The 27,969-nt window shown below is 39.9% G+C and overlaps 1 protein-coding gene across 1 annotated transcript in view; it reads left to right on the top strand.

Moving 5' to 3' along the window:
- The window catches only part of ZNF37A (zinc finger protein 37A), a 51,270-nt gene extending 24,453 nt beyond the window's left edge, over positions 1-26,817 (top strand). Inside the window, exons 3-5 of the mRNA XM_060108455.1 lie at positions 10,435-10,561; positions 10,840-10,935; positions 22,224-26,817. Coding sequence (XP_059964438.1) covers positions 10,435-10,561; positions 10,840-10,935; positions 22,224-23,674 — 1,674 coding nt within the window. The 3' untranslated portion in view covers positions 23,675-26,817. The remainder of the gene's footprint in view (positions 1-10,434; positions 10,562-10,839; positions 10,936-22,223) is intronic.
- Positions 26,818-27,969: the final 1,152 nt, after the last annotated feature.

Here is a 27,969-nt window from a genome sequence, read left to right on the forward strand (position 1 = left end):
ATCTAGAAAGACTAGACACGAACCCATGTCCCCTGCATCGGCAGGCGGCCTCCCAACCACTGTACCACCAGGGAAGCCCCAGTCTTTATTTTGAAGTCTATTTTGTCTGATATGCTTATTGCTACTCCAGCTTTCTTATGATTTCCATTTGCATGGAATATCTTTTTGCATCCCCTCACTTTCAGTTTGTATGTGTCCCTAGATCTGAAGTGGGTCTCTTGTAGACAGCATATATATGGGTCTTGTTTTTGCATCCATTCAGCCAGTCTCTATCTTTTGGTTGGAGCATTTAATCCATTGGCATTTAAGGTAGTTATTGATTTGTTTGTTCCTATTGCCATTTTCTGAATATTTTTGGATTTGTTTTTGTAGGTCTTTTTTCTTTTTCTGTTTCGTTCTCTTGAGGTTTGATGACTATCTTTAGTGTTATGTTTGGGTTGCTTTTTCTTTTTTTGTGTGTGTATCTATTGTAGTTTTTTGGTTTGCAGTTCCCAAGTGGTTTTGATATAGTAGTCTATATAAGATTGTTTCAAGTTGCTGGTCTCTGAATTTCAAATGCAATCCCCTTTTCCTGCATTTGTACTCTCCTCTTCTAATGGTTGCTGGTTTTGATATCATATTTGTGTGTGGATGATTTCCTACTTTTACTGTATCCTTCCCTTTACTGGTGAGGTTTCCCATTTGTGATTTTCTTATTTCTAGTTGTGGCCTCTTTTTTTTTCCCCCTGCCTAGAGAAGTTTCTTAGCATTTGTTGTAAAACTGGTTTGGTGATGCTAAATTCTCGTAGCTTTTGCCTGTCTGTAAAGCTTTTGATTTCTCCATCAAGTCTGAATGAGAGCCTTGGTGGGTCAAGAATTCTTGGCTTTAGGTTTCTCTTTTTCATCACTTCAAATATATTGTGTCACTCCCTTCTGGCCTGCAGAGTTTCTGCTAAGAAATCAGCTGATAACCTTGTGGGGATTCCCTTTTATGTTATTTGATGCTTTTCCCTTTTTGCTTTTAAGGTTTTTTTCTTTGTATTTAATTTTTGTTAGTTTGATTAATATGTGTCTCAGCATGTTCCTCCTTGTGTTTATCCCGGATGGGACTCTCTGCACTTCCTGGACTTGGGTGACTGTTTCCTTTCTCATGTTAGGGAAGTTTTCAGCTATTATCTCTTCAGATATTTTCTCAGGCCATTTCTCTTTCTCTTCTTCTTCTGGGACCCCATAATGCAATTGTTGGTGCATTTAATATTGCCCCAGAGGTCTCTGAGACTGTCCTCAATTCTTTTCATTCTTTTTCGCTTTATTCTGCTCTGTGGAAGTGATTTCCACCACTCTATTTTCCAGCTCAGTTATTCATTCTTTCACCTCAGTTATTCTGCTATTGATTCCTTCTAGGATAGTTTTCATTTCAGTTATTGTGTTGTTCATCTCTATTTGTTTGTTCTTTAAGTATTGTAGTTCTTTGTTAAACATTTCTTGTATCTTCTCAGTCTGCACCTCCATTCTTTTTCTGAGATTTTGGATCATCTTTACTATCATTACTCTGAATTCTTTTTCAGGTAGATTGTCTATCTCCTTTTCATTTAGTTCTTCTTTGGGTTTTTAGGTTGTTCCTCTGTCTGCAATATATTTCTCTATCCTCTCATTTTGTCTAAATTTCTGTGCTTGTGGTTTCCTTTCTGCAGGCTTCAGGATAGTTGTTCCTCTTGCTTCTGGTGTCTGACCCCTGGTGGGTGAGGTTGGTTTAGGGGCTTGTGCAGGCTTCCTCATTGGAGGGACTGTTGACTGCTCTCTGGAGGGTGGAGCTGGGTCTGGTTCTTCTGGTGGGCAGGGCCATGTCAAAGGGTTGGTTTTGAGATGGTTGTGAGCTCAGTACAACTTTAGACAGCCTGTCTGCTGAGGAGTGGGGCTGTGCTCCTATCTTGCTGGTTGTTTGACCTGAGGCTTTCTAGCACTGGAGCCTTCAGGCTGTTGGGTGGGGTCGGGTCTTGGTGCTGAAATGGGGACCTCCGGGAGTGCTCACACTGATCACTATTCCCTGGGGCCTCCACTGCCAGTGTCCTTGCCCCCACAGTGAGCTACAGTCGATCCCCGCCTCCCCAGGAGCCCTCCAAGACCCCTAGATAGGTCTGCCAGGTTCCTTTGGAGGTACTGCTTTGTGCTGTGTCCCAGTGCACATGAGGCCTAGTGTGCACGCCCTCCAAGAGTGGAGTCTGTTTCCCCCAGCCCTGTGGAGCTCCTGCACTCAAGCCCTGCTGGCCTTCAAGGCTAAATGCTCTAGGGGTTTTTCCTCTCAGTGTCAAACCCTCAGACTGTCTTGGAGGGCGATTTTTTTTATTTAATTATTTTATGTATTTATTTTTGGCTGCACTGGGTCTTCGTTGCTGCACACGGGCTTTCTCTAGTTTTGGTGAGCGGGGGCTACTCTGCGTTGCAGTGTGCGGGCTTCTCAATGCAGTGGCTTTTCTTGTTGCGGAGCACGGGCTCTAGGCGCACAGGCTTCAGTAGTTGTTGCACGCAGGCTCAATAGTTGTGGCTCATGGGCTCTAAAGTGCAGGCTCAGTAGTTGTAGCGCACAGGCTTAGTTGCTCGGCAGCATGTGGGATCTTCCCAGACCAGGGCTCAAACCCGAGTCCCCTGCATTGGCAGGTGGTTTCTTAACCACTATGCCACCAGGGAAGCCCTGCAGGACTATTTTTATGTGGGAAAGTCCGTGTAGCCTGCATGGGTTTAACATTTTTTGGTCCGAGGGCTGTTTTCAGTATGGGTGTCTGCCATCTTTTTTTTCAGCTTATGCTTATCACCTTGGTAAGAGGTGTGACTGATGTTTTAGTGACCAGATCCTGCACTGGGTATTGAGTGGGGCCTCGTCTTTGCTCTGTGGTTGTCACTGCCCTGTTGGGGGGGGGGGGTCTGCTCCCTAGCTGTTGTTGAAGAGGCCCCCAGTCTGTTTCTTAGCTGTGTTTCTGATCCGTGGTGCAAGGTAGGCTGTATTGGACCACTTCCACTGGGAGAGAAGCCACTGAGTACACCTCCTCTGCATGTGTTTACTTCTGAGCATGCTCTGCTGCGTCACCTTTCACCTGTTGTCTGAGCTCACAAATTCCAATCTTATTGGCACTGCTTTCAGCCCCACCTTAACTGTGGGTATGCCAGCAATTGGCCCTCGTGTCTCTAAGGCATTGTTTTCACCAGGCCACCAGCATAGATCCACTGAGGTCAGTTCCCAGGACTGCAGTAATCATGCATCTGGAACCACTGTGGGCACTGTGGAGGCAACGCAGACTCTGGCCTAGCCAATCTCCCACGTGTACTTGCTCACAAAGTCCACAGCTGCTAAAGCTAGACCCATCTCAGCTGCAGGAACACTTTTTGTCCCTTCAGATGTTCCTGAGGTGCTGAGTTTACAAAGCCAGTCATGGGGGTGTAATTCCGTGGTTCATGCAGTGGGAGGAGAGATTTCAGCTCTTCTTTCTTAGTTGCACGGCTCCTGGGGCTCTGCTGTGGTTTCAGCCTCACCTCTGCACATGCATCTGCTCCCGGGGCTGCCCTGGAGCACACGAAGCCCTCCCAGGGGGGTGGGGGCTGAGGCAGCAACCAGGGGCGCATGAGCCTGCCCAGGCAGGAGGTGGCCACTGACTGTGCCATGCGTGCCCGCCCAGGCGGGAGGGGCCACCGGGGGCACACAAGCCTGCTCTGGCAGGAGCCCCTCCTAGTGCCCACGGAAGAAGTAGCCAGCACATGGGGAAAGAGGCAACAGTAGCAGCCCTGCTCTCTGTGTGTCACTCAGCAATGATGCTTCGTGTCTAGGACAGCCTGGGCTTTGTCCCTGAGCATTCGCAGTTACGGAGCTCCTCACTCCCACCCCTTCACGTTGTCTGCTTGCAGCCAACAGCAGTCCTCTTTTCGGATCTGTTCTCCAAGCACCCTGTTCCAGCACGCAGCCCCCGTTGTACTGGTGGACACACCTCAGCCTGGGGTGCACAGGGCTGTGGCACGGACCACCTTTATAGGTCTCACTCTGTCCTGCCTGCCACAGACAGATTGCTGCTCTCTCCTGCAAGCCCCTGAAGCTCCCCTTTTGTCCCACTTGATCTCGCCACTGGTTAGGGGGCTCTCGGGTGTGGCAACCTCTCCTCTCCTTTAGCTCCGCAACAGGGGTGCCGTCCATCCTGTTTCTGGGCTTTTTTTTTTTTCCTTTTGTCCTACGTGGTTACATGGGGTTCTTTCTTGTCCTTTTAGGTGTCTGAGGACCTCTGCTAGTGTTCAGCAGGTGCTCTGTGAGAATTGTTCCATTGGTAGATGTGTTCTTGATGCGTTTGTGGGGGGAGGTGAACTCCACGTCCTCCTACTCCATCATCTTGACTCCTACCTCTCTTTTATTTTTTAGAGCATATTTAATACAGTTGATTTAAAGCCTTTGTTTAGGAAGTTCAATGTCTGGTCTTCTCAGGGACATTTCTGTCAATTTATATTTTTCCTTTGATTGGGCCATACTTTTTTCTTTGTTCTTTTTGTTTCTTTGTGTGCTTTTTGATTTTGTTGTTGAAACTGGACATTTGTGTATCATAATGTTGTAATTTTAGAAATTACTTTCTTGCTCTTCTCCAAATTTTGCTGTTCTTGATTGTTGAAGACTACAGTTATCCAAATGACTTTTCCAAACTGCTTTTGTTTGTTTGCAAAATCTGTATTTCTTATCTGTGGTCACTGAATTCTCTGTTCCTTTAGCTTGTGTTCAGTTAGTGTTTTGAACATCCATCATCTCATATAGGTACGAAACTAAAGAAATAGAAAAAAAATTTTTTTCCTTGTGATGAGAATGCTTAGGATTTAGTACTCTCTTAACTTTCATTTATAACATACAGCAGTGTTACTTATCTTTATCATGTTGTACATTACATCCCTAGTACTTATCTTATAACTGAAAGTTTGTATGTTTTGTCTACCTTCATCTAATTCCCCTTCCCCCTCCTCCCCACCTCTAGTAGCCACAAATCTGATCTCTTTTTCTATGAGTTGGTCTGTTTGTTTTTGAAGTATAATTGACTAACAGCACTATTTTAGTTCCTTGTATACAACATAGTGATTCTACATTCCTATACGTTTCAAAATGATCACCAGTAATATGTCATTTGTTACTATATGAAAATATTATATAATTATGTTCCCCACACTCTACATTTTATACCTGTGACTCTTTTATTTTGTTAACTAGAAGTTTGCACCTCTTAGTCTCCCTCACCTATTTCTCTCCTTCCCCTACCAACCTCCCCTCTGGCAACCACCTATTTGTTCTCTTCACCTATGACTGTTTCTGTTTGGTTATATTTGTTCATTTGTTTTGTTTTTTGGATTCCAGATATAAGTGAAATCATGCAGTATTTGTCTTTCTCTGACTTATTTCACTTAGCACAGTACCCTCTAGGTACACCCATGTTGTCACAAATGGAAAGATTTCATTCTTTTTATGGCTGAGTAATATTCCATTGTGTACATGTGTATGTGTTTGTGTGTATGTATACACACACATACATACCATATTTTCATTATACATTCATCTGTTGATGAACAATTAGGTAGCTTCCATATCTTGGCTGTTGTAAATGATGCTGCAGTGAACATGTGGGGGGGGGATGAGCGAATATATTTTCAAATTAGCATTTTAATTTTCTTCAGATAAATAGCCAGTAATAGCCAGAAATGGAGTTGCTGGGTTGTATGGTAGTTGTTTTTAGTTTTTTGAGGACTCTCCATACTGTTTTCCATAGTGGCTTTACCAGTTTACATTCCCACCAACAGCGTGTAAGGGTTCCCTTTTCTTCATATCCTCCCCAACACTTGTTATTTGTTTTCTTTTTGGTAATGGGCATTCTGACAGATGTGAGGTGCTATCTCATTGTGGTTTTGATTTGCATTTCCCTGATGATCAGTGGTGTTGAGCATCTTTTTGTGTGTCTATTGGCCATCTGTGTATCTTCTTTAGATAAATGTCTGTTCAGTTCCTTGCCTGGGTTTAATTGGATTGTTTTTCCGATGTCAAATTGTATGAGTTCTTTGTATATTTTGGATGTTAACCCCTTGTTGGAGATAACCATTTGCAAATATCTTCTCCCATTCATTAGGCGGCCTTTTCATTTTGTTGATAGTTTCCTTCATTGTACAAAGCTTTTTAGTCTGACGTAGTCCCACTGGGTAGTTTTTGCTTTTGTTTCCCTTGCCTGAGCAGAATATCCAAACCATTGCTAAGATTGATGTCAGAGAGCCTATTTATTTTTGAATTTTATTTATTTTTTTATATAGCAGGTTCTTAATAGTTATCCATTTTATACATATTAATGTATACATGTCAATCCCAATCTCCCAACTCATCACACCACCACCACCCCTTGCCACTTTCCCCCCTTGGTGTCCACACGTTTGTTCAGAGAGCCTATTTTTTGTTTGTTTTTGCCACACAGCACAGCTTACAGGATGTTAGTTCCCTGACCAGGGATTGAACTCATGCCCCCTGCAATGGAAATTCAGAGTCCTAACCACTGTACTGCCAGGGAAGTCCCCTGTGTATGTTTTCTTCCTTTTTTTTTTTAATTAATTTTATTTATTCATTTTTGGCTGGTTGGGTCTTCATTGCTGTGTGTGGGCTTTCTCTAGTTGCATTGAGCAGGGGCTACTCTTTGTTGCGGTGTGCGGGCTTCTCATTGCAGTGGCTTCTCTTGTTGTGGAGCATGGGCTCTAGGTGCACAGGCTTCAGTAGTTGTGGCTCGCAGGCTGTAGAGCACAGGCTCAGTAGTTGTGGCACATGGGCCTTGTTGCTCTGAGGCATGTGGGATCTTCCCAGACCAGGGCTTGTACCGGCAAGTCCCCCTGCGTATGTTTTCTTATAGAAGTTTTATGGTTTCAGGTCTTACATTTAAGTCTTTAATTCATTTTGAGTTTATTTTCTATGGTGTGAGAAAGTAGTCCAGTTTTCCCAGCAAGAAGCTGTCTTTTCCCCATTGTATATTCTAACCTCCTTTGTGGTAGATCGTCTCATACACTTTAAATTGTCTCTAGATTACTTATAATACCTAATACAATGTAAATGCCATGTAAATAGTTGTAAATAAAATGTAAATTCTATATAAATTATTGCTGGTATGTGGCAAATTCAGTTTTGCTTTTTGGAACTTTCTGGAGTTTTTCTTCCCCCAAATATTTTCATTCTGTGGTTGGTTGAATCTGTGGAGGTGGAACCTGTGCATATGGAGGGCCAACTGTATATTGATATGTTAAAAAAAAAAAAGTGTCCTGACTTTATAGAACGGCTGCACTTCAGCTTTGGTCTTCATTAACTGCTGGATCTCCACAGAGTGGAGGTCCACCAAGGTGCCCTAGGAGTCAGTTACTTTGTCAGTGAGTTACTTTGCCAGTCATTCATCTTAGCACCTATGCTGACCCCTGGCCCTGGTTGGAGGGCTTAGAGATTGGTAGTCTCTGGCTGTGGTTGGAAGCTGCTGCTTCTGCCCACTTCTGTGCTTGTATAAATTGTAGGTACCATGCTTCTAGTTTCTTTTGTCTGATACTATCCACTTATATCACCCAGAAGTTGCATAAAATTGTCTTTCTGGTGTATTCTGTTATTGGCACATTTGTTTGTTTTACTTTTGTTTCTTCCACTTATATTGTTGGAGGCATCAGAGATAGATGTGTGTTTTAAGTCCACCATCTTTAATTGGAAGTGTCAGTTATTTGTGAAACTGTGTTATTATTTCCCACTATTCTCTTGTCATCTGGTTCTGTTCTTACATTTCAGAAAATTTCTTCTCAGCCTTCATAGCCTATTTTTCTTTTTTCTGCCAGCCTCTCAAATATTGGTGATCCCTCAGATTCTGTGCTGTTATTTTTTCTTTCCTGAATTTCTCTCCTCTGTGACCATCTGATTCACTCTGGTGACTCCAGTGACAGAGTTGTGATTTTCACCCAAATCCTTATTTTCATACTACACTTCTAAATTCCAGATTCATCTATCCAAACTTCCAGTTGATATTTCTACTTCCATGTTCTGAAGACATCTGGCATACTGTATGTCTAGCATCTGTTTCATTGTCACTATGCGTCTACCCTGCTCTTCCTCCCGTTTCCCCAGACTTGACAAGAGGTTTCCAGAGCCTCCAAGGCAGATCATGCAGACCCTCTGGGAGTAACTCTTCCTCTCTCCCTTTGCTCAGCAAGTTCCCTGTTTAGCATCTCTGCTAATAATATAGGCGACTCCCCTCTTAATACAGGCGATCCAGCACAGATATTTACAGCGTTCGGATTACAGCATGTGAATTGGCCAGTGGGCAGGTACCTTTCCAGGACATGCACAGGACTCAGATGTTGTTACAGAAACTGAAAGGTCCTCCTCAGAGCCCACTGGATATCAGTATTTTCCCTCAATCAGAATCCAGAATGAAAAGTTCCCCATCAGGTGTAGACTCTGGGATTGGAGAAAGTGTACACGTCTCCAGGGGAACTCGCACAGTAAATTGTGACAGATTGCAAACACTGCCCTCAAAAATATTCTCTCCTGCCTTCCTTAGCTTGGTACGGCTCTGTCTGCAACAAGATCCTGAGAAAAGGCCATCAGCAAGCAGTGTATTATCCCACGTTTTCTTCATACAGCCTTATTTTGAGTTTCTGTAGCAGATGAAGGAAGAAAGCCAGAGTTTAGCACTTACACTGTTGCCTCCTGCTTGTCACAGGCCATCCATAGCACCACCTCCAGCCTCACCTTGGACTGAGCTGGAATGGGATTTTCCTGATGATAAAGATTCAAACTGGGAATTCTAGGGCTGCCAAATCCTTTCATGTCCTATATACTTGACACTTCCTCCCTGCTGCTTTTTCTTCTGTATTGCTAGGTACAAATACTAGAATTATACTTGAAAATACAGCTGGGTGCACTGGAGAATCTATCATTTAGAACCACTCTGTTCAAAGGAGCATGAGTTTATAGCCCCTTTGGTTAGCTCAGAGTACTATTATAACTCTAGGGAAACTTTGGAATTATTCATCTAACTACATTTAGTGTCACCTGTTCTCCAAATTTTTTCCCAAGCTGTGACTAGCTCTTCTTTTTGATCTCTCAATATAATTTTTGAGCCAGTTAAATTTTTCAGCATTTTGCTGCCCTTAGGAGAATGAAGCCTCAGAAGACATTGCTTCCAAGTACATTTTTTTACTTCCAGATTCTCTAGCCTTTTTAATCAGCTATGTTAAATCAACAGGCTAGTTTATCCTGGCATCAAACCCATTTTTGATAGAAGGGGAAATGTTTATACTTTCCCATTTTATTCTGTTAATACTTATAGTAATATCAAACTGAGCCTCACACATTAAATGATTCACCTGAAAAAAAAAAAAACCAACTTTGGGATCATTGCTTCCTCGGCAACAATTAGTTTATATAACTAGGACGGAAGTGTGTATTTCCATTTCACTATTGGCTTCATGGTATTCACAGCAATGACCTAGGGTGAGTGGAGATGGGGGGAAGAGAGAGAGGCTGTGCCCTAAGGGAGTGTGCAAGAGGATTCTGCATACATCATATACTGTCAGTCCTTTAGGGCATGGGAAGAAAATATTAGCTTGTTTATTTACATTTCTATCTGAAAAGTAAGAACAGAATTAAGCTCTCCTCATATATGAATTGACAATATTTAATTTATAGATAAATATAAATAAAAACTGGTGGTTCCTCAAGAATTTTATGGATTAGATGAGTGATGAAATATTTGGAGATCACCAACAGAATTTAAGCCAAATATATTCCCTAGTTTCCTCCCCTGAACCTTTTGCCCCTGCCTCTGCAGCCTTTATCTCATCACAGGTTCAGACCTGTTCTCCTGTCCTGCTGTACAGTCCATTGACTTGCCACATGTTTTTTCAGGTCTTCTTAACGTTTCTTGCAGTTTTGCCGCATATTTGCAAAGAAACTACTATTTATATTTAAGCACTGAAAGTTTTATCTGCTCAGTGAAATCCAGGGTGCTGACACTCTCACATGAACTTGCACGGAACCCCTTTATGATCTGTCTGCATTGTACCTATTTGTGATATGGGTCCTTTAAGTCCTATGGTAGGTATATCTTTATATCTTTCCTTATGAGAATAAGCTCTTTGAGACCAGGAAGAGTATATTTTTCAACTTGGAATTCTCAAAAACTAGGACACTTTCAGGCACATAAAAGCATGCAGGTATTTTTCCATTAAGTAATAAATTAATCCACCAATGGTATTTCTACCATGGTTTCTTGTTTAATCACAAAGTGTAACACAAAACATGCTATATAGTAGAGGTCCTTTGTAACATGTTCTGGTCAATTTTCAGCAGGAAAAATGGTAAGAATTAGTTTTTAAACTTCTTTTTCCACATCACCTGACTCTGACCACTGCAGATTGAACAGAAGTGTGTTTTTCTAGGGATCACTGTCATTCAGGGATGTGACTGTAGGCTTCACCCAGGAGGAGTGGCAGCACCTGGACCCTGCTCAGAGGACGCTGTACAGGGAAGTGATGCTGGAGAACTACAGCCACCTCATCTCAGTAGGTAGGTAGTGCTTATTTCCCATGTAGACCCCCAGTATACATGTCCTTTCTTATTTACAGAAACCTGTGGAATTTTTGTAGAATATAATAATATTTAGTTTTGGGATTTACAGGCCAAGGACAATTTATCCCTTTTGGGTAGCAGAAAGAATGTGTTGTCCTCTGCCCCATAACAAGATGAGATGAGCTTTTTTTTTATTGTATACTCTTCGAGAACAGTATCTCAAAGACCCTGACGCTCATCCAATTTGTCTCATGTCATATAATTCTCATTCACAGGGTTTTTCATCCCTAAACCAGAAGTCATCCTCAAGTTGGAGCAAGGAGAGGAGCCATGGATATTGGAGGAAGAGTCCCCAAGCCAGAGTGTCCCAGGTGAGTCTTAGAGTATGAGCCAGACGGAGTTTAGGAGGAAATCAGATCACAAAGGGGTAGTTCAGAGATTAAGGCCATTGAAATGGTCTTCAGAAATCATGTTTTAGTGGCTCTGGACCTTTGGAAGTAGCATGTTAACATGACTCAAATATCCAGTGTCACTCTTATACAAAAATGGTATCCTTTTTTTAAGGTGTAAATTACATAGAGTTAAATACACAGATGTTTAAGTGTTCAAGTAAATAAAGTTTTGTATATGCATACACACATATAGCCATTGTCAAGATGAACATATGGAACATTTTTTTAGCACCCCAGAATGCTCCCTGGTGTCCTCCTCCCAGTAAATAACATCTCCCCCTTCTATTATCATAGATCAAGTTTGCCTGTTTTTCACTTCAGATAACTGTAGTCATACAGTAGGTACTATGTATATATGTGCACTATGTGTATACATACACACAGTATGTAAATGTGTATATATACTGTGTGTGTGTGTGTGTGTGTGTGTGTTTGCCGCCTTTGGATCAGCACTATGTGAGATATATATGCCATATACATTAGTCGTTTGTTTATTGCTTTATATTGCTGTGCAGTGTTCCATCCTGACTATCCCAGAATTTATCTGTCCATTCTATTATTGAAACATAATTAGGGTACACATTTGAAACATACTTGTTTTAAAATATATTTATTTTGAATTTGGGGGTATTTGAAAAATGGTGTTATATTTTTTAATTAAAGTATAGTTGATTTACAATATTACATTAGTTTCAGGTATACAACATAGTGATTCAATATTTTTGCAGATTATACTCCATTATAAGTTATTACAAGATAATGGCTATAATTCCCTGTGCTGTACAATATATCCTTGTTGCGTATCTATTTTATACATAGTAGTTTGTATCTGTTAAACCAAACACCTAATTTGTCCCTCCACCCTTCAGACTCCCCTTCAGTAACCATGTTTGTTTTCTGTATCTGTGAGTCTGTTTCTGTTTTGCATGTACATTCATTTGCATTATCTTTTTAGATTCCATATGTAATTGATATCATACAGTATTTGTCTTTCTCTTTCTGGCTTATTTCACAAAGCATGATATCCTCTAGGTCCATCCACATTCCTGCAAATGACAGAATTTATTTTTTTTCTTTATGACTGAGTACTGTTCTGTTGTGTGTGTGTATATATATGTGTGTGCATGTGTGTGTATATATAATTTTCTTTATCCAGTTGTCTGTCGATGGGCATCTGTGTTGCTTCTGTGTCTTGGCTATTGTAAATGCTGCTGTGAACATTGGGGTGCATGTATCCTTTAAAATTAGTGTTTTCATTTTCTCCAGATATATACCCAGGAGCATTATCTGCAAATAGTGACAGTTATACCTCTTCCCTTCCAATTTGGATACCTTTTATTGTTTCTTTGTGTCTGTGATTGCTGTGGATAGGACTTCCAATACTGTGTTTAAATAGAAGTGGCGACAGTCTGCATCTTTGTCCTGTTCCTGGAAATAACAGGAAGGCTTTCAGCTTTTCACCATTGAGTATGATGTTGGCTATGGGCTTGTCATAAATGGCCTTTATTATGTTGAGATATGCTCCCTCTATACCCACTGTGATGAGAGTTTTTATCGTGAATGAATGTTGAATTTGGTCAAATGCTTTTTCTGTGTCTACTGAGATAATTATGTGATTTTTATCCTTCCTTTCATTAATGTGGTGTATCACATTGATTTGCAGATATTGATCCATCCTTGCATCCCTTGAATTAATCTACCCACTTGATCATGGCATATGATCCTTTTTATATAATGTTGAATTTGGTTTGCTAATGTTTTATTGAGGATTTCTGTATCTATTTTCCTCAGAGATATTGGTCTGTACTTGTCTCTGGTTTCGGTTATCAGGGTAATTGTCACCTTGTAGACTGAATTTGGGAGTGTTCCATTCTCTTCAGTTTTTTCAAATAGTTTGAGAAGGATAGGTATTAGTAGTTTGTTATGTGTTTGGTAGAATTCCCCCATGAGCCACCCAGTCCTGGACCTTTGTTTGGCTGGGAGTTTTATTAGAAAAACAAACTATTATGGGTTTTTGATTTGTAGTTACCATGTGGTTCATGTATGTTGACCTAGAACTGTATTTATTTGAAACTTATAGTCGTTTAAATTCAGACACATTCTAGAAGATCTACATTCCCCCACGTTTTGGTTTTTAACATATTTTACATCTTCATGTCTATCTCTTAACTGTTTATTGTAGTTTCAGTTTATTTTACAAATGTTGTCTTTTAACTTTCACAATAGCTAATTTTAGTGGTTGATCCACAGCCTTTCCTATATTTTTGCCTTTTCTGGTGGGATTTTCTCCATCCTATAGTTTCTTATTTCTTTTTTTTTTTTTTTTTTTTTGCATTACTTGGGCCTTCCACTGCTGTGGCCTCTCCCGTCGTGGAGCACAGGCTCCGGATGCACAGGCTCACCGGCCACGGCTCACGGGCCCAGCCGCTCCGTGGCACGTGGGATCCTCCCAGACCGGGGCACGAACCCGCATCCCCTGCATCGGCAGGCGGACTCCCAACCACTGCGCCACCAGGGAAGCCCTAGTTTCTTATTTCTTCTTGTACCTTCCTCCCACCTTTTTTCACTTAAGGAAGATCCTTTAACACTTCTTATAAGGTCAGTTTAGTATTGATGACTGTTTTAATTTTTGCTTGTCTGAGAAGTTCTTTATCTCTTCTTCAATTCTGAATGATCATCTTGCTGGGTGGAGTATCCTATGTTGGAAGTTTTTCCCTTTTAACACTTTAAATATCTCATGCCACTCCCTTCTGGCCTGAAAATTTTCTGCAGACAAATCAGCTGATAGCCTTATTGGGGTTTCTTATACGTGACTCTTTCTTCCTGCCTTTAGAATTCTCTTTATCTTTAATGTTTGCCATTTTAATTATGATATGTCTTGGTGTAAGTCTCTTTGGGTTTTTCTTGTTTGGGACCCTCTGTGCTTCCTGTACCTGAATATCTATTCTTTAGGTTCAGGGTTTTGAGCCATAATTTCATCAAATATGTTTTCTACCTGTTTTTTCTTTCTTCTCCTTCTGGTACCCCTATAATGAGAGCATTAGTATGCTTGATGTTATCCTAGTGGTCCTTTATAAACTATCCTTTTTTTTTTTAAGTTTGTTTTTCTTTTTGCTAATATGATTAGGAGATTTCCATTATTCTATCTTCCAGATCACTTCTGCATTCTTCTATATCACCTATTTTGCTCTTAATTCTTTCTAGTGTATATTTCATTTCACTGTGTTTTTCACCTCCAAGTGGTTTTTTTTCTTTCTAGTTCCTTGTTAAAATTCTTACTGTGTTCATATATTCTTTTCATTAGTTCAGTTATGCTTATTACTAATGCTTTACAATCTTTAGTAAATTATATGTGTTCCATTAGTTGATTTTGTTAGGGTTTTTTTCTTGTTCTTTTGTTTGAAACAAATTCCTTTGTCTTCTCATTTTTCTTAACTTTGTCTTTGTGAAATTAGGGGAAACAGTTACCTATCCTGGTCTTGGAGTGGTGTCCTTGGGTGGGTCCCTGTATAGTCTGTGTGTGCCCAGTGGCTTTGGTGGGAGTATCTCCCCCCAGGGTATTCTGGCACCTACACCTTGCTGAGGGCTAGGGCTGGAGATGGAGGGGCTAGAAGCCAGGTGTCAGCCAGGGCTCCTCCTATGCTCAGTGATGGACACCATCTACCAGGGCCAGGGCTGGTGTCAGGTCTTAAGTTAGTGGAGCAGAAGCCTGGAGGGTTGGGTCGGAGCTGGTTCCAGTCCCCAGAAGAAAGCAGTGGTTGGAGCAAGAGGGACTGGCGTGTGTGCCCAGTGTGGGCCAGGGTGCACTCTGTGCTTGTCCTGGCACACAAGTCAGTGTTCTAGGACACTCCTGATCTGCTGCCCCTCCCTGCACTGGTAGTGGCCCCCCCATACCATTCAGATGTAGTGTCAGGTCCAACCTAGCTCCATGCCCCGAACTGCGTAGGGTCCTCAGTAGCAACAGCCTTTGCCCTAGTGGGGACTTGCGCTGTGGAGCAAGAGGGGCTGGAGTGGGTGCTTTGTGTGGGCTGGGGCATGTGCTGGGTCAGTTGCAGGAAACCAGCCCAATTCCTGCAGTCTCAGTCTGCTTCCTCTGCCTGTTCCCTGAGCAAGCAAGCATGTGTGTGCACTTCAAGAGCAGAGTCCAAGTTTCTCACAGCTCCCCACACCGTGGGTCCCACTGGTCTTCATACCAGCCAAGAGGGCTAGGGTGCCCAATAAGGGGTTGGAACTGCTTCCCACCCCCAGGGAGGATCTTGACCCTCCTCTTCTGTGTCCCCTCCTAGGGACACAGGTCCTGAACTGTTTCTCTTCCCTTCCTTCCCAACTCTATGGATCTTTTTTATAGCCTTAGTTGTGTAAGAAGAGTCTTTCTGCCAATCTCCAGATTGTTTTCAGTGAGACCTGCTCCAAAATAGATGTATTTTTGATGTGCTCCTGGGGGGAGGTGAGCTAAGTGTCCTCTATGGCTGCCATCTTGATTTCCTCTTCTGTAAGTATGCTTGTGTATGTCTTTTGTAGGACCTAAACTCTTATTTTTGTTAGGTGCAGAGCCATAAATATACTTAGCTTTAGTAATATTTAAACTGTTTTCCAAAGTGGTTGTACTGAATTATATTGCCACCAGCTATGTATGAGTTCCAGTTACATTACATCCTTCTGAGAACTTGATATTGTCAGTCTAATTAATTTTATCCATTCTAGTCATTGTGGTATGTTACTAAGTTTTAATTTCCATTTCTCTGATGACTAATGATGTTGAGCATCTTTTCATATGTTTGTTGCTTATTTGGATATCTATCTCCTTTAGTGAAGTGATTATTCAGGTCATTTCCTTTTTTTATATTACTAGGTTGTTGGTCTCTTACTGATTTAGAGCTGTTTCACAATATATTCTGGGTATGAATCTTTTGTCAAATTTCATGTATTGAAAAGTATCTTTCCAGTTAAAGCTTATCACTTTCTTAATGATACCTTCTGATAAACAGAAGCTTATTAAAAAGACTGTCCTTCCTTCCACTGAACTGTGGTGTTCTTTTGTTTTTGTTTTTTGCAATTCACCCTTTACTCCCTTTTTTTTACGACTATGTAACTAGAACCCAAGTTTGTGGATGAAGAGACAGCCATGACAGACAGGACCCTTAGAGAAGGAAGGGAGTTCAGTCAGACATCCCGAGTTAACACACTCTGCTTCCCCAACGTTGGAGTGATTCTCAGGGGTTTGCTGTAGAGCTGGGCAGTTTTAAACAGCTGACATTTCTCTGTTTGGGCAGCCTACGAGTGCTTGTATGATAATCATATAGGATGGTGAGGTGGGCATGGGCCCCAATTACTTATTACCTTTTTTCACATGGTGGAGCTAAGTGAAACTGTTCAAAAATGTTTCTCCAGCTTTTAAAAATACAAAGAATGATTTCCAGAATTCCACAGGAAGTAAGAACTGTTCCTTTTGAGCCGAAGAACGTATTGCATTTTCTACTTCACTGCAGAGATATTTCCTACTCTAAAATACCATTGTCTTTTCATCCACATACAAATTGTGGAACAGAGGGGAACTGGGGCCAGGCACGGAGTATGAAGAGGAATGATTTCACATCAGGTGGGCTAGAAGCCAATAGCTAAGTTTTTTTTCTTTTTAATTTTTATGGGAGTATAGTTGATTAATAATGTTGTTAGTTTCAGGTGTACAGCAAAGTGAATCAGTTATAAATATATATGTATCCATCCTTTTTCAGATTCTTTTCCCATATAGCTTATTACAGAATATTGAGTAGAGTTCCTTGTGCTATAAGGTAGGGCCTTATTATCAATTTTATACATAGTAGTCTGTATATGTCAATCCCAATCTCCTAATTTATCACTTGCCCCCGTATTTCCCCTTTGGTAACCATAGGTTTGATGTCAAGATCTGTGAATCTCTTTCTGTTCTGCAAATAAGTTCATCCATTTCATTTTTAAATTAGATTTCATTTTTAAATTAGATTCCACATATAAGTGATATCATATGATATTTGTCATTCTCCTTCTGACTTACTTGGCTTAGTATATGATAACCTCTAGGTCCATCCATGTTGCTGCAAATGGCATTATTTCATTCCTTTTTATGGCTAATATTCCGTGGTATATATATGTACCACATCTTCTTTATCCATTCCTCTGTTGATGGATGTTTAGGCTGCTTCCATCTGTTGGGTATTGTAAATAGTACTGCTATGAACATGGCCGGGAGGGGGTGTGTGTGTATATCTTTTTGAAGTATGGTTTTCTCTGAGTATGTGCCCTGGAGTGGACTGCTGGATCATAGGGTAATTCTACTTTTAGTTTTTTAAGGAACCTCCATACTGTTCTCCATAGTAGCTGTATCAGTTTACATTCCCACCAACAACGCAAGAGGGTTCCCTTTTCTCCACATCCTCTCCAGCATTTATTGTTTGTAGATTTTTTTGATGATGGCCACTCTGACCAGTGTGAGGTGATACCTCATTGTGGTTTTTGATTTGCATTTCTCTAATGATTAGTGATGTTGAGCATCCTTTCATGTGTTTATTGGCAATCTGTATATCTTCTTTGGAGAGATGTCTAGGTCTTCTGCCCATTTTTGGATTGGGTTGTTTGTTTTTTTGATATTGAGCTGCATGTAAATTTTGGAGATTAATCTTTTGTCAGTTGCTTCATTTGCAAATACTTTCTCCCATTCTGAGGGTTGTCTTTTCGTCTTGTTTATGGTTTCCTTTGCTGTGCAAAAGTTTATAAGTTTCATTAGGTTCTGTTTATTTTTGTTATTATTTTCATTACTCTAGGACATGTATCAAAGAAGATCTTGCTGTGATTTATGTCAGAGCATGTTCTGCCTATGTTTTCCTCTAAGAGTTTTATAGTATCCAGCCTTACATGTGAATTGCGGTTTTATCTTTCTTTCAGGTGATCATATATGTATGTTTCTGAGCTTTCTTTACTGTTCCACTGACTGATTTATCCATCTTTATGACAATACCACACTGTCTTTTATTATAATATTATAAGTCTTGACATCTGGCAGTGTTAGCCTTCTAGGTTTGCTGTTTTCTTCAAGATTCTTGGGTATTCTACAGCATGAATACAGAATGTTGCCAAGAACATCTTTAATCTACAGAATGTATTAAAATGATATGTTTTTTAGACATTCTGGACAATTCTATACTGTTATAGGTCTTTTGTATTTTCATTAAATTTTAGAATCACCTTGTTAATTTCCACAGACACACCTGTTAGGATGTTATTTGGGATTGCATCACTCATCTGGGGGAGAACTGACATCTTGACCATGGTATACCTCTACTTAGGTCTTTAAATTCTCAGTTGAGCAGTTTTGCTGATTTTTCTTTAAATATATTCCTAAATATTTTATATTATTTTTGTCTTTATACTAGCATTAAACAATTATAGAAAAAAAACAGTACAAATAGTATATAGAAAACAGTTTATGTTTTCACATTTACCTTGTATCCTGCAACCTTGCTGATGAATTCACTGTTTCTGGTAGTTGTTTTGTAGATTTGTAAAAATTTTCTATGTAAACAATTCTGTCATGTATGAATACAGACTTCTTTGCTACTGGCATTCCTAAAGTGCTGTACAAAAGTTCTGACCTCAGGGAGATACTGTTCAGTATGTTACCATTAATTTTGATGTTAAGGATTTCTGTAAATGCCCTTTATCATTTTAAGGAAGTTCTCTTCTATTCCTTGAGTTTTTTTAAAAAAAAAAAATTATATTCAATTCTGTCAAATGCTATCTATCTCTGTATGAGATAAATCATATGGCTTTTCCTACTTATTCTGTTGAGTAGTCTTGATTAAACCAATCTGATATTTCTGAAATACATCCTCCTTGATCATAATGTATTCAGTTTTTGTAATCACTGAGTTTTTCTGTGTGTATTCTGTAGCTTTCCTTTGTTGTAATCTTTCCAGGTTTGGGGTTCAAGACTGTCCTATTTTCGTAAGATGAGTTGAGCATTGTTTCATGATGATTTTTCAAGATGGTGTTATTTCTTCTTTATTGTTTGGAAAATTCAAAAAGCCATTTCAGTCTGAAGTTATTTCTGTGGAGATTTAAAATTTCAGAGTGTTAAATTTTTTAACTTGGTTAATATTATAAGTACAATACATGTAGTTTCTGGAACAGAACAGATGGTGAAATATTATTTACTTAAAACCAAATAACAACTGTGTAGTTCCAACATACCTTAATATCTTACTCTTGGTGCAGTGAGACAGAAGCTAGGTGTCCTACACATACACACAAAGTTGGTATTGCAGGTGAAGAACACTGATAAAATGAATCTGGCCTTGCTCCTGTAGAAGGGAGAGATAGCTGTCCCACTCCTCTTTTAAAAGGAGAAAGAAAAACCTTTGTTCCCTTGGGGAGGATCCTGAATTCTTTCTTTTAACCTTTTGGTATATAAATTTCTTCGGGGGGAATAAAAGACCGCTGTCTCCAGCTTCATACCTAGGATGTCATCAGGGCTCCCAGGTTTCAGCAGCCCCACTGAAATGTAAATCTCTCTAGCCTTCTACCCTTAATAATTACTCTCCCAATCTCATTCTTTGACCTTAGGTTCCAAGTTTCATTAACATTTGCTCACAAAGTCCTAACTGCAGAAAAGTAACATTATTTTCCATAGAGTCCCACAGTGCTACTCATTTTACTTCTCCATAGGTGACTTCTGGCCGGTTTTTCTATGTATGTGCTGTTCCTCATTTTGTTTTAGCCTTTTAACAACGAAGGTCTGTGGTAGAAAGCTGGATAGTTTCCTCTTCAAATTCTTCTCTTAGCCCTTTTGCCTGGCCCAGCTGTACCCAGGTGCAGCAGGGTATACTAATATTTTGCCTACACTTTGCCCTGGTCTGCAAGGAAGAAGTCTGTGGCACATTTTGCCATCCATACAACTCTGGCCAGTCAGTTGAAGCTGATTTAAATGCCTTCCAGGCTGAGGCAGGATCATGCATCATTTCAGCTAAATTTAGGAACAAATTCCACACCTCTTTCTAGCGGAATAACAGCACTATAGGTAAAACTCACAGACTGCATGTCTGAGGTCTCCTCTTTCTTACACTACCAGGTATTTGCACAAATACTTGAACATTTCTGATAACTATCCCCAGGTGAAAATCACACACATATTCTGATGTAGTAGCCACAAAATAACACAAAGCTGTTTTTTAAAAATTACCCTTTTGAGTGATGTCAGCATCATGGCAGTTTGAGATATTCATTTTGTCACTCCCCTTCAACCTACAAACAGTAAAACATCTGTAACTCAAGAAATCCTCTGCCCAACACACCAGGACAACAAAGAAAGAGTTCCATACATCAATACATCTACAGGTGGGTGGATGAACACACAGAGGAGACAGAACCAGGGGAACAGCAAGGAGTAGATGACAGTAGATGAAAATGAGCAATTTATAGGGGATAAACAGCTGGCTTACCCAAAGAAAAATATATTCATTCTAGATTTGTAAAATGATGGCTAAAAAATGTTTGTCTCAGTGATACTTTAAAACAATATATTGTCAGTTCTCAAGGGCTTAATTTCCCAAGTATACAAACAGCTCATACAACTCAACAAGATAACCCAATCAAAAAATGGGCAGAAGACCTAAATAGACATTGCTCCAAAGAACACACAGATGATGATGGCCAATAGGCACATGAAAAGATGCTCAACATCACTAATTATTAGAGAAATGCAAACCAAAACTACAACAGGATATCACCTCACAGCTGTGAAATGGCCATCATTAAAAAATCCACAAACAACAAATGGTGGAGAGGGTGTGGAGAAAGGGAACACTCCTCCACTGTTGGTGGGAATGTAAATTGATACAGCTACTATGGAGGTTCCTCAAAAAACTAAAAATAGAATTGCCATATGATCCCACAATCCCACTCGTAGGCATATATCCAGACAAAACTCTAAGATAACATGCACCCCAATGTTCATAGCAGCACTATTTACAATAGCCAAGACATGGAAGCAACCTAAATGTCCATTGACAGAGGAATGGATAAAGAAGATGTGGTACATATATACAATGGAATATTACTCAGCTATAAAAAAGAATGAAATAATACCATTTGCAACAACATGGATGGACCTAGAGATTATCATACTAAGTGAAATAATTCAGAAAGAGAAAGACATATACCACATGATCACTTATATGTGGAATATAAAATATGACACAAACGAACTTATATATGAAACAGAAATAGACTCACAGATATAGAGTACAGACTGGTGGTTGCCAAGGGGGAGGGATGGAGTGGGAGTTTGGGATTAGCAGATGTAAACTAGGATATATGAGTGGATAAACAACAAGGTCCTCCTCCCTGTACAGCACAGGGAACTAGATTTAATATCCTGTAATTAAGTATAATGGAAATGAATATGAAAATGTATATATATATATATATATATATGTATATATATAACTGAGAAACTCTTCTGTATACCAGAAACTAACAACATTGTAAATCAACTATACTTCAATAAATTTAAAAATATATATTGTAAGTTTTTTGACATTAAACTCAAGGATATAGAATATTGTAGATAGTAGAGGAGTAAAAACAGCCACATGTAAACAAAAAAATCATAAGGTAAAGGTAAAAGAAATTTCTAGGACCAGGTTTAGAATTTTATTCCTTACAGTTTTCATGGTATACAGAGATGTTGAAACATGGATATGAAAGCAGGATTGAAAACTGATACTAACTCAGGTGAAATCTGGGGGAAAGCCAGAAGGGACTGAAACAGGGTTTGATGGTCAGAAGAGGTCCACTGCTGACCAACTCTGATGTAATGAAGGGAACATACCATACCTACAATAGAGCTGTAAGTCTGAATCTGTGGCAAGAATGGCTTGTCCACTCATTGATTTGCTCTTTTGTTGCTTATTTTTATTCCTCATGAATCAGAGCTAGAAAAGAATTAGACCTTGGGTTTTAGTACTGTTCCTTTATGAATTAGGGCTCTTAGAATATTGATTTGTTGCTGCTGGGTAGAATGGAAAAGAGAGAGAAGACTGGACGTATACACTGTTGTCATAGTCTAGGCATGAAGAGATAAGGACCTAAACTGATCAACTCCCCGAAACCTAATGCTAACTATTTCCTCTAAATATCCTTGTGAACTAATCTTTCTTGTCACTCTATTTCAGAATTAATTAATCGCAGTAGAAACTATTCAAGAAAGAAGTTTGATGAGTTTAACAAAGGTACAAAATGGTTCCATGATGACAAGCATGAAGGAATTCACTCTGAAGAGAAATCTTATGAATATAATAAAAATGGGAATGGCTTCTGTCTTAATGAAGACTCTGTTCAGCATCAAAAAATTCAAATTTTGGAGCAACCTTTTGAATACAGTGACTGTAGGAAAGCTTTCCATGAGAATTCACTCTCTGTTATACATAAGAATCCTTACACAGGACAGAACACCTGTGAATACACTGAATACAGAAAAACCTTCTGTGATATGTCATCTCTCTTTGCTCATCAGAGAACACATCCAAAAGAGAATCACTATGAATTTAATGAATGTGGAGAAAATTTCTTTGAGGAATCCATTCTCTTTGAACATAATGTTCACCCTTTGAGCCAGAAGTCAGATCTCATTCCAATTCAGAGAAGCCACTCAATTGACAATATTATTGAATATAATGAATGTGGAAACTTTTTCAATGAAAAATTAGTCTTTGGCATACAACAGAGCATAGAAACAGGGGGAAAACCCTATGAATGTCATGAATGTGGAAAAACCTTCAACAAGAAGTCAGCGCACACAAGACATCGGAGAACCCACACTGGGGAAAAATCCTGTGAATGTCATGAATGTGGGAAAACTTTCTGCAAGAATTCAGACCTCATTAAACATCAGAGAATTCATACAGGGGAGAAACCTTATGAATGTCAAGAATGTGGGAAATCCTTCAGTGAAAAGTCAACCCTCACCCAACATCATAGAACACACACAGGGGAGAAACCATATGAATGTCATGAATGTGGGAAATCCTTCTCATTTAAGTCAGTCCTTACTGTACATCAGAAAACACACACAGGGGAGAAGCCCTATGAATGCTATGAATGTGGGAAGGCTTTTCTCAGAAAATCAGACCTCATTAAACATCAAAGAACTCACACAGGGGAAAAACCTTATGAATGTAATGAATGTGGGAAGTCTTTCTCTGAGAAGTCAACTCTCACTAAACATTTGAGAACTCATACAGGCGAGAAGCCCTATGAATGTACTGAATGTGGAAAATTTTTCTGCTACTACTCGGGTTTCACAGAACATCAGAGGAGACATACAGGAGAGAAACCTTTTGGATGTAATGAATGTGGGAAAAACTTCCGTCAGAAATCAGCCCTAATTGTTCATCAGAGAACTCACGTAAGACAGAAACCCTATGAATGTAATGAATGTGGAAAGTCATTCTGTGTGAAGTCAAAACTCACTGCACATCATAGAACACACACAGGGGAGAAACCCTATGAATGTAATGTTTGCAGGAAATCATTCTATGTGAAGTCAAAACTTACTGTACATCAGAGAACACATTTGGGAAGAAACCCTATAAATATAATAAACGAGGGAAATCACTCTGGGTGAAGTCAAGAGTTTATAGAACAAAGAACACAAAGCAGGGAGAAAAATCTATTAAGATTTTGAGAACATCTTTGGTCTAAAGTCAGTTCTCATAATACAGCAGAGAACGTACAGAGGGAAGAAAATAATATGAAGATATTCTGGACATAGGAAAATTTTTTACTGGAATTTGGACCATACAGTGTATCAGAAAGCTCAGAGTACAGAAAACCTATTGGTGAATGAATACAGGGAACCTTCTGCCCAAAGCCACACCTCACTAAACATCAGAGAAATCACACAGGGTAGAAATCTCTATCAGTATTCATAGAGAAGACTTCATCCACAGGCCAGAGAAAATGCACAAACTAGCAAGTTATAGGAAAGCATTTACTATGAGTTGGTGTTTTATTGGACTTGTGTGAAATGTTTGAAGTAGCATTTCAGTGGACATCAGATAGTAATTTAAGTGGATAGAAGCTTTAAGTTAAACCTAAGCTTATCATACATCAGCAACTTTGAACTGAAGTGTCTAGCATTTAGGAAATGTGGAGAATGTTTGCATTTAGACATAGCATTTATACAATTTGGCCTATTGCTGGGTGTGCTATTCCTTCCAATTTAAGGTACTGGACATCAACTGGAACCAGGGGTTGTAAGCAACTCACATGTTTATTGCTCAGGCATATGAAAAACAAGGGAACATTTTTAGCAAGGGGACCTACCTGCAAGAAGATTTTCTGATGTCCAGGTAGAGAGAGATATCCTGGTCTTGGTGATATACATAGCACAGGAACTTGCCAGCAGGATTTCTGATTGTGAGGCTGACTAATTTTGAGTGGCCTGTCCTGAAATGGTGGATCAAAGGGGCAATGTAGGTTCCTTGAATACAGCTACCTGGTGTAGCGGAAGTGGTATGAAATATAGGTAGTTTCTGCCTTACCAGTGTTGAACAGTTTGGCCAGATGCCATCCTGCTGTGAAGTGACTTACTGCAACCAACTTTATTTATCCACATACTTAACATGTTTCTTTAAAAAGCAGAACATTCATGTACAAACATATACACTGTTAAGTATGGAGCTTTTAAAAGCACAAATAGATTTTACTACTGAGTAAGATACAGTAGTTTGCAGCAGACCAGTGCACTCACTAAGAACAACTAGAAAAGCAGTTCACTAAAGTCATCTATTTACTTGCAACCTATTGCAGAAGCAAAGAGGGCTAGAATGGTAATATTCAGGAGAGGAGTGAATGACAGAAAGTATATGGGAAAATATAGCTGTTTTTCCTGGGAGCACTTGCCAATTCTGGCTACAGGGAGGAACCTGAATATTGAGCGTGGCTCAGGCAGAGGGCTATAGCTTGGTGGGGAAAGGGAGGTTAGGGCGCAGGGAGACCAGAAACCAGGTGAACGGTGAACTCTGCCAGTCAAGGCTGGAGTGAAAAATTCTGAAACATGAGAGGCTTTCAAACACATAGCCAGTTTCTCAAAATTTTGAGAATACTGACACAGGGCAGGAACTTGAAAATCTATGCTCAAAAACACAAGTAGATTTTTTCAGTACTGAGAAAAAATGAATTCAGGAACTGCCAGTAGGATGGGCCCCTGGCAAACACAGCATGCTATCAATAAAAGCACAAGGTCATACCAGAGGTCAAAACTGCCAACAATCTGAGTCATATTTTAAAATCTACCAGAAAGAAAACTCATAGGAACAGATGGCTTCACTGCAGTTATTCTAAATATTAAAAAAAGACATAATACCAAACTTTTATAAACTTCCAGAGATAGGAATATAGGAATTTTCCTGTTCACTTTATGAGGCCAGTACAACTTTGATACCAAAACCTTCAAGACACTTCAGGAAAGTAAAGTTATAGACCACTATCTTATGAATTTAGATACAAAATCCTAAAATTAAAAAAATTCCAGCCATATCAAAGGATAATGTATCTTGACTAAATGATGTTTACTAGAGGAATCAAAGGATAGATTTAGTATTGCAAATTCAATCCATTTGGCCTTCTACTCCTCTCTCTGATTCTCCTTTCTCCCTTGCACTTTGTAAATTTCTCTTCTGCTGTCCCTTCCTAGAGTTGAAGAGGCAGAATAGGCCTGCCGTGAGGGATGAGAAAGGTGTTGTGGTGATGTGCCAACCTGCATCAAGAGTGCTGGAGGCAAATGGAAGAGATGGTTAGCATGGCTGAGATACTGGTAACATTGAGCTGATAAGTAAATGTTGAAGATGATGAGAGCCAGGTTCCTCACTGTTGGAAAAGGTATCTATAAAAATGGAAAGGGGGGAAGCTAGAAAACCACCTGGAGTGTTGGACTGTAATGATACTCATTTTAACTACACAGAAATAATTATAGCAGTTGTGTGTGTGTGTATTTTATGGATCTGTCTACTGACACCTCAGTAGCACTGAGCACACCAATTACCAGGTTATTAATTACTAAATACTATCCTCCCACCAAAAATGGAGCAGGTCTCTGGAGTGGTAGATATTTCTCCCCATCTCTGACTTGGAATAAGCTATCAGACAATAAGAAAATGTTCTAAGAATTATGGAAACATGTCAAAAGAAGCACCTTGGACAGGTTGCAGTGGCCAAATTTGAGACAGTTTGAACATCAAAACAAATAACAATAGCATCATAATATAAGTGACTTAAAAATGGGAATCCAATAATTTGTACAGATATAAATAACTGAATAAATACATAGAGGAGGGAAAGCTTTCTTTATAAGCCAACTAATAAATGTAGGAGGAATAATGGCAATAGAAAAAACACTATTTGGCAACCATCATACTGGTGGTTGATTCAGTAAATAGTTGCCAACATAGGCTAGAGTTTGTGGGTAGAAGTTTAATGAAGAACAGGTATTGGCATTATCTCCAAATATTTTGCCACAAAATACTAATCAACTACAAACGTGAAAATGGTGATTTTTATGATAAACCTGGCAGACACCAACATAATCAAGTGATCAAAGTTCACTTCACCAGGGGCCTCCCTGGTGGCGCAAGTGGTTGAGAGTCCGCCTGCCGATGCAGGGGATACGGGTTCGTGCCCCGGTCTGGGAGGATCCCATATGCCGCGGAGCGGCTGGGCCCGTGAGCCATGGCCGCTGAGCCTGCGCGTCCGGAGCCTGCGCGTCCGGAGCCTGTGCTCCGCAACGGGGGAGGCCACAACAGTGAGAGGCCCGCATACCGCAAAAAAAAAAAAAAAAAAAAAAAGTTCACTTCACCAATGGTAGGACAGGTCAACGTAATGTACTCCCTGGTGAGATGCTCTGAGAAGAGCCAATGCATTTGTGCTGTATTCTTACCAAGAAAGCATAGCCAGAGTATGCTAATGCGGGAATATCAGATGAACCCCCTTGAAAGGTTATATTATAGAATGTAAAGCCTGTATTTAAATTGTCAAGGACATAAAAGGAAAAGACTGGGAGACTGTTCCAGGTTGGAGTAGACTGAAGATGTTTTAAAATAAAAACAAAAAGGAAAAATAAAATAGTTGGGACAATGAAGAGTGTGTAAATTTGATGGTAGTGTTTATTTCCAGACTTGGGTCCATAGGTAAGTGTTTTGTTTCAGGAAAATACACACTCAAGTACATAGGGGAAACGAAGTCTCGTGTGTGCAGGTTATTTTCAAACACTTTAAAAAAGAGTAATGAGTGTGTGTGTGTAGAGACAGTTCAAGTATGTGCTCAAGGGACAGATGGAGGAAATGCAGTGCACAGGGGGAAATCAGAGTGAGGTTTTTCTACTAGTGACTTTAGTAAATTTGAAATCATATCCAAGCAAATACTTAAAAGTTTAAGTTAATTGATGTAGCCTACCACATTAGAAAAAAATAAGTTAAACCATATTAGTGTCTCAGTAGATGTGCAAAACATTTGATAGAACTTTACACACATTCATGATTAAAATACACTAGGAATAGAAGGAAACTTCATTAAAAACAAATAAAAAGCTAACATACAACAAATATCAAACTAAGTAGACAAATACTAGAATATTTCTTCCTGATATTAATAATGAGACAAGGACCTCCCTGGTGGTGCAGTGGTTAAGAATCCACCTGCCAGTGCAGGGGACACGGGTTCGAACCCTGGTCCAGGAAGATTCCCACATGCCACTGAGCAACTAAGCCTGCGTGCCACAACTACTGAAGCTTGCATGCCTAGAGCCCGTGCTCCGCAACAAGAAGCCACCGCAATGAGAAGCCTGTGCATCACAACAAAGAGTAGCCCCCACTTGCCACAACTAGAGAAAGCCCGCACGCAGCAATGAAGACCCAATGCAGC

This window comes from Mesoplodon densirostris, chromosome 1 (genome assembly GCF_025265405.1).
Source record: "Mesoplodon densirostris isolate mMesDen1 chromosome 1, mMesDen1 primary haplotype, whole genome shotgun sequence".
Lineage (NCBI taxonomy): Eukaryota > Metazoa > Chordata > Mammalia > Artiodactyla > Ziphiidae > Mesoplodon > Mesoplodon densirostris.